This window comes from Prionailurus viverrinus, chromosome C2, assembly GCF_022837055.1.
Source record: "Prionailurus viverrinus isolate Anna chromosome C2, UM_Priviv_1.0, whole genome shotgun sequence".
In the NCBI taxonomy this organism is placed as follows: Eukaryota; Metazoa; Chordata; class Mammalia; order Carnivora; family Felidae; genus Prionailurus; species Prionailurus viverrinus.
This window is the reverse complement of record NC_062569.1, coordinates 145,744,517-145,753,587: the sequence shown is the minus strand read 5'-3', so window position 1 is coordinate 145,753,587 and position 9,071 is coordinate 145,744,517. Positions and strand designations below refer to the sequence as shown.

Here is a 9,071-nt window from a genome sequence, read left to right as displayed (position 1 = left end):
AATGTGGTAGAAATTTGAAGGCTAAAAATAAACAAGCAAGTGCTATTTTCTGTATCCTGGTCATTAAAAAAAATTATTGATTTACTTTGAGAGAAAGAGAGAGAGACAGTGTGAGTCGGGGAGGGGCAGAGAGAGAGGAGAAAGAGAATCCCAAGCAGGCTCCGTGCTGACAGAGCAGAGCCCGACTAGGGGTTTCATCTCATGAAACATGAGATCATGACGTGAGACGAAATCAAGAGTCAGACACTTAACCGACTGAGCCATTTAGGTGCCCCAATCCTGATCATCTTTTGATCTTTGGTAGAAAGACTATTTATTCAGTGTGGCATCAAAACACCTTGCTACATTTCTTTCTCTCAGATGTGGCTGCAATTTGGGTTTATACTTTAACTTCCACTGATCCTTAAATCTGTCTTGTATAAAATGTGGACCAAACACCAGCTCTGCCCAAAGGTTCCAATATTGAAGGGACAGTACTTCCTCTAGAATATCATTAGTAAAAACAAAAAAAAAAGAAGTAGTTTCAAGAAATCTTGGCAAGTGCTATGACATATGTCTGCATATAGGAGCAAAGAGGAAGATCATTCAATCCAGACAGTAGCAGCAAGGAAAAGCTTTGTGTAGGAAGTGAGTACAGACCTGAGTGTAAAGGAAAGTTTTATTAACTGAGAATTAAGGGTAGCCAGAAAATATTACTGGCATTAGAAAGGACACACACTTTCCTCTTTTGTATGTTGAGAAGGCAAGTATGATAGAGTAATTTGGCAGAAAGGGGACATACATATTGTATTTCAAAATCACAATGAGCATTTTTGTCAAAGACTGAGACCTTCTGTCAACTGGGTAATCTTGGGAACTTTGAATGAGTAGAGTGAAATGTACATATAAATAGGGGTAAAAGTTTGTGTGCTACTTTGTGTCATGACAGTGTCGGGAATTGAGAGCGGGCTCTTGCTGTAGGTATCTTAAAGTTATTCACTCTTCTGCTTCTGAACTAAATGTGCAATGAACAATAGTGGTAGGAGAAGGAAAAACTGGTTTATTAAATTGAAGGAAGGCACTGGTACCTCATGATATGAAACTCTGATAAGATCTGCACTGGAAAAAAAAAGTTTAGTTTTTGGTTTAACTGAGGCATTCTGTTTTCTCATCCAAATAAACTGCAAGACACTTACGTAGCCACAGAAAATGAGACAGAAAAGGAGGGCTGCCCTACTCCCCAGGACCTCAGTTTGCCTGGTATATGGAAGAAGAACATATAAGAAGATACACGCATATATAGCACAGTTCTCCAAACTTATTAATAGTCAGTGTCCCAGTGAAAGTGAATGAATTATCAGATGTTGAGCTGCTTCTTGGGATTTGAGGAGGATTGAACAAAGGGGTGGAGGAATGGAAGTTGAGGGTGAGTGGGAAAAGCCTGGCAGAAAGTAGCAAGGATTCCAGAAAGGAGATAGGAGTTATTTTCTTCCCTATTGGCAGAGGCAGCTATTTTACAAAAGAGAAGAGATCAGGAGTTACAGGTGCACCTGGGTGGCTCAGTTGGTTAAGTGTCTGACTTGGGCTCAGGTCATAATCTCAAGGTTTGTGAGTTCTAGCTTTGGGCTCTGTGATGACAGTGTAGAGGCTACTTCACATTCTTTCTCTCCCTCTCTCTGCTTTCTCCTGCTTTCTCATTCTTTCTCAAAAATAAATGAATAAACTTAAAAAAAAAAAGAGGGGCAGAATTTTTCTATTCCCCTCAGCCTTGTTATATATATTGAAGGATAGGAGGTTGTGAAGGCGAGTATCAGTTTTATGGACAGCACATGATTCTAGTGAGACGATTCTTTGGCAGAGTGAATTAAAATGCTGTTCTTTAAATAAAACAAGAGTGTCCAAAAATAATGAGCTCATTTATCCCAAGCCATTATTGATTGTTCACAGTGCCTGGCACACCACAGCTACTTACATGTTTGTTGGGAACGTCAAGGGATGAATGGCATGCTCTGCCAATCATTGACAGTATATAAAGGTCCAAGGCTAGTAGCAGACACACAGTTCACCACATCCTCTCACAACCCACGTGAATTCTCTTCTCTTGACAACAACATGTGTTGCAACTATGGCAGCTCCTGTGGCTATGGCTGTGGATATGGCCCCTATTATGGCTGTGGTTATGGAATAAGCTATGGCTGTGGCTATGGTAGGGGATGTGGCTGTGGATATGGCTCCTGGTATGGCTGTGGCTCTGGCTGTGGATATGGCTCAGGTTATGGCTGTGGCTATGGCTCCTGTTGTGGCTATGGCACCAGATATGGCTGTGGCTGTGGCTATGGCTCTGGTTGCTGTGGCTACTGGCCATTTTGCTATAGAAGATGTTATTCTTCTTGCTGCTAGAACATCACTGTCCAAGCCACATTTGCTTCTGAAATGACACACCTTAATAGAGGGCTGAGTCAAGGATCCATACCCCAAGATTTCTATATTCAAGAAATTGTATGCTTCACAGAGGCTTTGACCACTGGTCAGCTATTGTAGGATGGCATATTGCGGGTGTATAGTATCATCTTACTTTTTTTCATATATTGGTCTTTACTTCCTTAATCTGGATTCTGCATTGTGACCGTGGCAACAATCCTAACACCCCGCAGTTGGGCAAATCCTTTATTCTCAATAAAATGGTTCTTTGCTTCTAACACGTCTCTGTGTTCTTGCTTGTGAATTACTCCTTTTTTCAGGTGTTATGGCTTCTATTGAAAATTGGGCTGACAGTGTTTCATGAACCTGGGGTTCTTCCTTGATATAATACAAGCATTTCTACTCATAGGTGAATCAGAGAAAATGTCTTCTTCACATATTCCTCTTGCTAAGGTCCTCAAAACCCAACACAAATCACATAGTATTTCAGAACTGTCACCTGGATATCACAGTGTATCTAGAATGGAGGTGGAGGGGAAAGATAAGGAGGAATGACATCTCTTCAGGAGGTTGTGACACAAGCTCAAGGGAGAGGAGGTGTGGCCTGAGTACTTCAAGGATGAATGGAGTGGAAGAGAGAGTTTCCAGGATTAATGAGAAATTAGAAATGGACTCAGGTGTCTGATGAACTAAGGAAAGGATAATTTAGAAGAAAGATGCGGTATTGTATCCTCTGTATTTTAATGGAAGTCCGGATGTATTTGTTGGCATATATTGAGAGTGAGGAAATTGATTTCAGTCACTTAACTCACAAATAGTTTAGAATGTTTATTAAAGGGAACTATCCTACATGCTGAAGATACAGGAGCAAAATTGTAGACAGGATTCCTGCTGTCAGAGCATTTCCATTCTAGTAAGTGAAAATTAAAAAAAAAAAAGAATTAATTTGGATAAATTTAGAGAGATAATTCCTATGGAGGGAATAAAACAGCATCCTTGGGAAGAGAGTGCAGGATAAAGTATTGGAGAGTTAGTTCAAGGAGGTATTTTGACATTTTGTGTAAAATGAATTAATGCCCATTGAAAGAAATACTAGAATGAACAGCTGTAGGTATAAAGAGGAAAGAGAAATTCATTAAGTTTTGGGTATGATCAGTGGTGCCACAATTTTTGGTAGAAAAGAGCAATGATCTAGTGCTTTAAATGAGCTCTCTTTGTTTGGGGCACATATAAGAATGAGATTAATAGTCCCAGTTGATTTTCTGAGCTTGAGGACTGACTACTTTGTTAGGTTCTGACTTCACTGTTCTATCCCTGTGTGGCTTTCCAAATCTCTAACATTTGACCCTACATCAGAAAATGTCTTTTCAGACTCAATTTCCACCAATAGAAAAAATGAGTCATTGTCTCATCTCCATGACAAGGGTCACTGCACAAAGTTTGGATCTGAGGAACTTGGAGCTAGGAGACTAAAACACGGCCAATTCCAAGGAAGATGGCTCTGTCATCAAGGACAGCCCTGAAGTGAGGTTATGCCCAGGATATAATGTGTCTTGCTGATGAATAAATAAGGCTTCTTTTAAGGGTTGAATAGTTTTCATAGATAGGATATTTGTAAGTCATTTCTGGGGACTGACTGTGCTCTGGGTTAATCTGAGGTGGGTACCACTTACAAACAGCAGAAAGGAATGCTATTAATTACAGTTTGTTAAAAATTTACTCATTGTTTCATTATGTTCTTGTCTTTGAAGGCTTTCTGAAAGAGGGAAGAATATCAAATTAGGCACGTGTATAATAATTTACAAATCCAGTAAAGGGTTAATCATTTATTAGGTATATAAGATAATTTATACAACAGGAAAAATGTGTTCATAAACCGACGACTATCTCCAAATGTGAAATTTGAGGCTCACTCAAAGAAATTTGTGACTCTCAGCTTGAATGGATTAAGAACATTGTGATAATACATTGAATTATCTTATAACTACTAAATGCACACCAACGTTTGAACACATTTTTGTTTTAATTCATTTTTTAATTGGGGAAATATTGACTGATTTCAAATTATGTGCCAGGAACTCTACCTACTGGTGATACTGATGATTTCTTCTGCCGTAATGGATCTGTATCCAGAGATCTGAATGGAAAGGTACTAGAAATAATGCAATTAAAGCTAGAAAACTTTTCCAATAGTTCAGGAGTATTGTGACAAGAAAGAGCGTGTTAGAAAAACAAGTGTGTATTCTAGGGATTTTGTGCATTAGAGTTTATAGCTGTGAATTTCAAGAATGGTAGAAAAGTAGAGAAAATTAAGTCAAAGAACAATTGTAATGGATATAGTTTCCTTAAACTTCCTGTAAGGGATGAATCACAGCAGAGTGATCAGATAAACCAGTGACCAGTATTAGAAAAAGTAATAGGAAATACTGTCAAGTGAAGGAAAAATGTCTACTAAGGAAGGATCACAGGAAAGGAAATCAGCAGTTTTATGAAATTCCCAGTTGAAAGCATTTAATAAAAGACTGGATGTCACACATTTCTTTGTTGGGAAATTTTAGTGTGGAGTAGAGGGAATAATCTTCCTGAATTTGTACTCTCTTCCAGCTTGGATTTTATAGTTGTCACATTAAAAAGTAATACAAATTTTGGATTCTGCCAGATTCATAAAATGGTGATTGATGTAAAGCCTAGACAATGAAGATAAGCAAAAACATCCCAAGAAACAACCATACAAACAAAAAACAGAGACACCTTCATTTCTCCCTTCCCTCCTTCCTTCCCTCCCTCCCTCCTTCTTTTCTTTCTTTCTTTCTTTCTTTCTTTCTTTCTTTCTTTCTTCCTGTTTTTTTCTTGACTTCATGTCTGGTGATGGAATGCTTCTATATTTGGTTTACCTGAAGAGAAAGGAAATATTTGGAATTAGACACCAATAAATAGAGAAGCTATAGATGCAAGGTTATAAACCAAGGTTTCTAGATCTCAACACTATTGGCATAGTATAGCAGATATTTCATTGTTGTTGGGGTTTGTTCTGTGGCTTGGGATTAGAGTCTTCCCTCATTTCTCCCACATGCAGCTAGTAGGTATCTGCAGTAGGTATCTGGATGTCAGAATCCTGGCAAGATGTTGCAATGTTTCCAGGAAGGAGATGAAGTATTTCTTTCCTTGTGGGCAGAGGTAGATATTTTGGGAGTGTGGAAAGATCAAGGAGGACAAAACTTTCCAAAATTTCCCTCAGCCTTATTATATAAAGTATGTTATAAGATAGGACGTTGTAAACATGATTCCAGTTTTACCTAAAGCACATGATTCTCCTGAAATATTTTTTTTTGGCAGTGTGAATTAAAATGCTGTTCTTTAAATAAAACTGGAGTCTCCATATTAATGAGCTCACGTTACCCAAGACATTATTGATTGTTGACAGTGACTGGAACAACACAGTTGCTTACATATTTGTTGGGTAAGTCAGGGGATGAGTGACATGCTCTGCTAATTAGTGACAGTATATAAGGGTCCAAAGCAAGTAGAAGACACGCACTTCACCACATCCTCCCACAACCCACGTGAATTCTCTTCTCTTGGCAAGATGTGTTGCAACTACGGCAACTCCTGTGGCTATGGCTGTGGATATGGCTATGGCTGCGGATGCGGTCCCTGTTATGGCTGTGGTTATGGCCTCCGTTATGGCTGTGGCTATGGCTCAGGATATGGCTGTGGCTATGGCTCCTGCTGTGGTTATGGCACCGGATATGGCTGTGGCTATGGCTATGGCTCCAACTTCTGTGGCTACCGGCCATTTTTCTATAGAAGATGTTATTCCTCTTGCTGGTAGAACATCACTGTCCAAGCTCCACTTGCTTTTGAAATGACACGCCTTAATAGAGGGCTGATTCATGGATCCATTCCCAAGATTTATATTTCCAAGTAATTGCATGCTTCATAGGAGTTTTGACCTCAGGTGAACATTTGTGGGATGACATCTTCTGGCTTGAGGCTGTGTAGTATTATCTGACTATTTTCCAAATGTTAGTCTTTACTCCCCTAATCCAGATTCTGTGTTGTGACTGTGGCAATGATCCTTTCATCCCACATTTAACAAATCCCATATTCTCAATAAAAATGGTTCTTTGCTTATAACACATCTCTGTGTTTTTGTTTGTGAATTACTCCTTTTTTGAGATGTTGTATCCTCTCTTGATAATTGGACTGACAACATATTTCATGAATATGAAGGCTCTTCCTTGACATAATACAAGCATTTCTTCTCTTATGTGCATCAGAGATAATGACTTCTCCAACTATTTCTTGTATCCCTAACACCACAACACAAATCACACAATATAAGAACTGTGTTCTTGAAATCACACTGTATTTAGAATGGAGTTGAACAGGTAAGGGGGAGTTACAACACCTCTTCAGGAGATTGTGACACAAGTCCAAGGGAGAGGAGGTGTGGCCTGAGTGCTTCAAGGATGAATGGAATGGAAGAGAGAGTTTCTAGGATTAATGAGAAATTATAAGCAGCCTCAGCTGAGGTAAAAAGAACTAAGGAAATGCAAAGTAAATGAAAAATGTGGTATCGATCATCTGCATTATGAAGTAAGTCCAAATATATCTGTTGGCATATATTGAGTTTGAGTAAATTGATTTAAGTCAATTAATTGACAAATCGTTTGGAATGTTTGTTTTTTTTTTTTAATTTTTTTTCAACGTTTATTTATTTTTTGGGACAGAGAGAGACAGAGCATGAACGGGGGAGGGGCAGAGAGAGAGGGAGACACAGAATCGGAAACAGGCTCCAGGCTCTGAGCCATCAGCCCAGAGCCTGACGCGGGGCTCGAACTCACGGACCGCAAGATCGTGACCTGGCTGAAGTCGGACGCTTAACCGACTGCGCCACCCAGGCGCCCCCGTTTTGAATGTTTTTGAAAGGGAACTGTCTTACACCCTGAAGTCACAGTAGAAAAGTTATAGCTGAATTTCTTGCTCTCAGAGTGGTTCCATTCTAGTAGGTTAATAAAAAAAAAAGGAAGAAGAAGAATTAGAAGAAGAATTAATCAGATAAATTTAGAGAGATAATTTCTATGGTGTGAATAAAACAGCATCCTTGGGAAGAGAGTGCACGTTTAAGTTTTGCAGAATTAATTTAAGGAGGTTTTCTGACATTTTGTTCAAATGAACTGATGTCACTTTCAAGAAAATACTACAAAGGACAGTTGTAAATGTAAAGGGGAAAGAGAAAATCATGAGTTTTGGGTATGATCAGTGGTGCCACAATTTTTAGTGCAAAAGAACAAAGGCTAGTGCTTTAAATGGGCCCATTGATGGGGCAGATATAAAATGAGATTAATAGTTCCAGTTGATTTTATGAGTTTGAGGGAGTACTACTTTGTTGTACTACGTTGTTGTAGACCTCCAACATTTAGGTCCTACAAAAAAAATGTCTTTCAGACACAATTTCAACCAGCAGAATAAAAGACTCAATGTCTCATCTCCATGACAAGGGTCACTGCTCAAAGTCTGGGTCTGAGAACCCTTGCTCCTGGAATCCACGACATGGCCAATTCCAAGGAAGATGGCTCTGCCATCAAGGTCAGTCCTGGAGGGAAACTACACCCAGGATATAATGTGTCTTACTGACGAGGAAAGAGATGTTCTTTCAAGAGCTGGACAATTCTCACAGATGGAACATCTGTAAGTCATTTCTGGAGACTGTGCTCTGGATAAATCAGAGGTGAGAAAATTGTATACACAGGGACAGTCAATTCCAATCATTACAGTTTGTTGAACATCTAACTTACGGTTTCAGGAGGTTCATTTTCATTGAACACTACCTGAAAGAGGGCAGAATAGCATTTATTAGGCACGTATCTCATACTTTCTATTTCTAGTACAGGGTTTATCATTTATTAGGCATATGACATAACTGGTATATCTGGAGAAATAACTTTGAAAACTAACAGATATCTTCAAAAGGTGAAATTTGTGACTGTTTTAGCCATGAACATTTGGAACTTTCGGCTTCAATGAATTGAGAACATTATGACTTATATCCACATTCTTATAGATTCTAAGTGATACCAACGTTTGAACATGGTTTTGTTTTAATGTGTCTGTTTGTTATTGGCAGAAATATTGAGTTGAGATTATGTGCCAGGCACTATGCTTAGAACTAACCGATGATTCAAGGACACACAGAAGATCTTTTTCTGCCATTAAACATCAGTGTCCTGAGCTCTTAATGGAAGTGTATAGAAATAAGGCAATAAAGATAGGAAGTGTTTTTCAATAGTTTGTGGGCATTGTGACCAGAGAGTGGCTGTTTAAAAAGTATCATGTCTATTCCAGGGAACTCATGCATTGGAATTTATGGTTTTGAATTTCAATAATGATGGAAAAGTAGGAAAATTAAAGGTAAAGAACATTTGTAAGGGGATATATATGTGTTATATTTGTTGTTAGGGATGAAACATAGTGGAGTGATCAGATAACCCATGAGCAATATTAGAAAAAAAAAACAGTAGGAAATATTCTCAACCGGAGGAAAAATATCTAATAATGAAACTTCTCCGAAAAGGAAATCAGCAGTTTTATTAAAATCTCCATGGAAATCATTCAATAAAGGACTTAATGACACTCATTTCTTGATGTTGAAATTTGAGTGTGGAGTA

The 9,071-nt window shown here is 38.6% G+C and overlaps 2 protein-coding genes across 2 annotated transcripts; both read left to right on the top strand.

Annotated features, from left to right (window-relative positions):
• The first annotated feature begins 2,091 nt into the window (after window positions 1–2,091).
• Window positions 2,092–2,379, top strand: LOC125175702 (keratin-associated protein 6-2-like). Its single transcript, XM_047876499.1, has one exon. The coding sequence runs from the start codon at window positions 2,092–2,094 to the stop codon at window positions 2,377–2,379; it is 288 nt and encodes a 95-aa protein (XP_047732455.1).
• A 3,607-nt stretch (window positions 2,380–5,986) lies between these two features.
• On the top strand, window positions 5,987–6,232 carry LOC125174558 (keratin-associated protein 6-2-like). Its single transcript, XM_047874067.1, has one exon. The coding sequence runs from the start codon at window positions 5,987–5,989 to the stop codon at window positions 6,230–6,232; it is 246 nt and encodes an 81-aa protein (XP_047730023.1).
• Window positions 6,233–9,071: the final 2,839 nt, after the last annotated feature.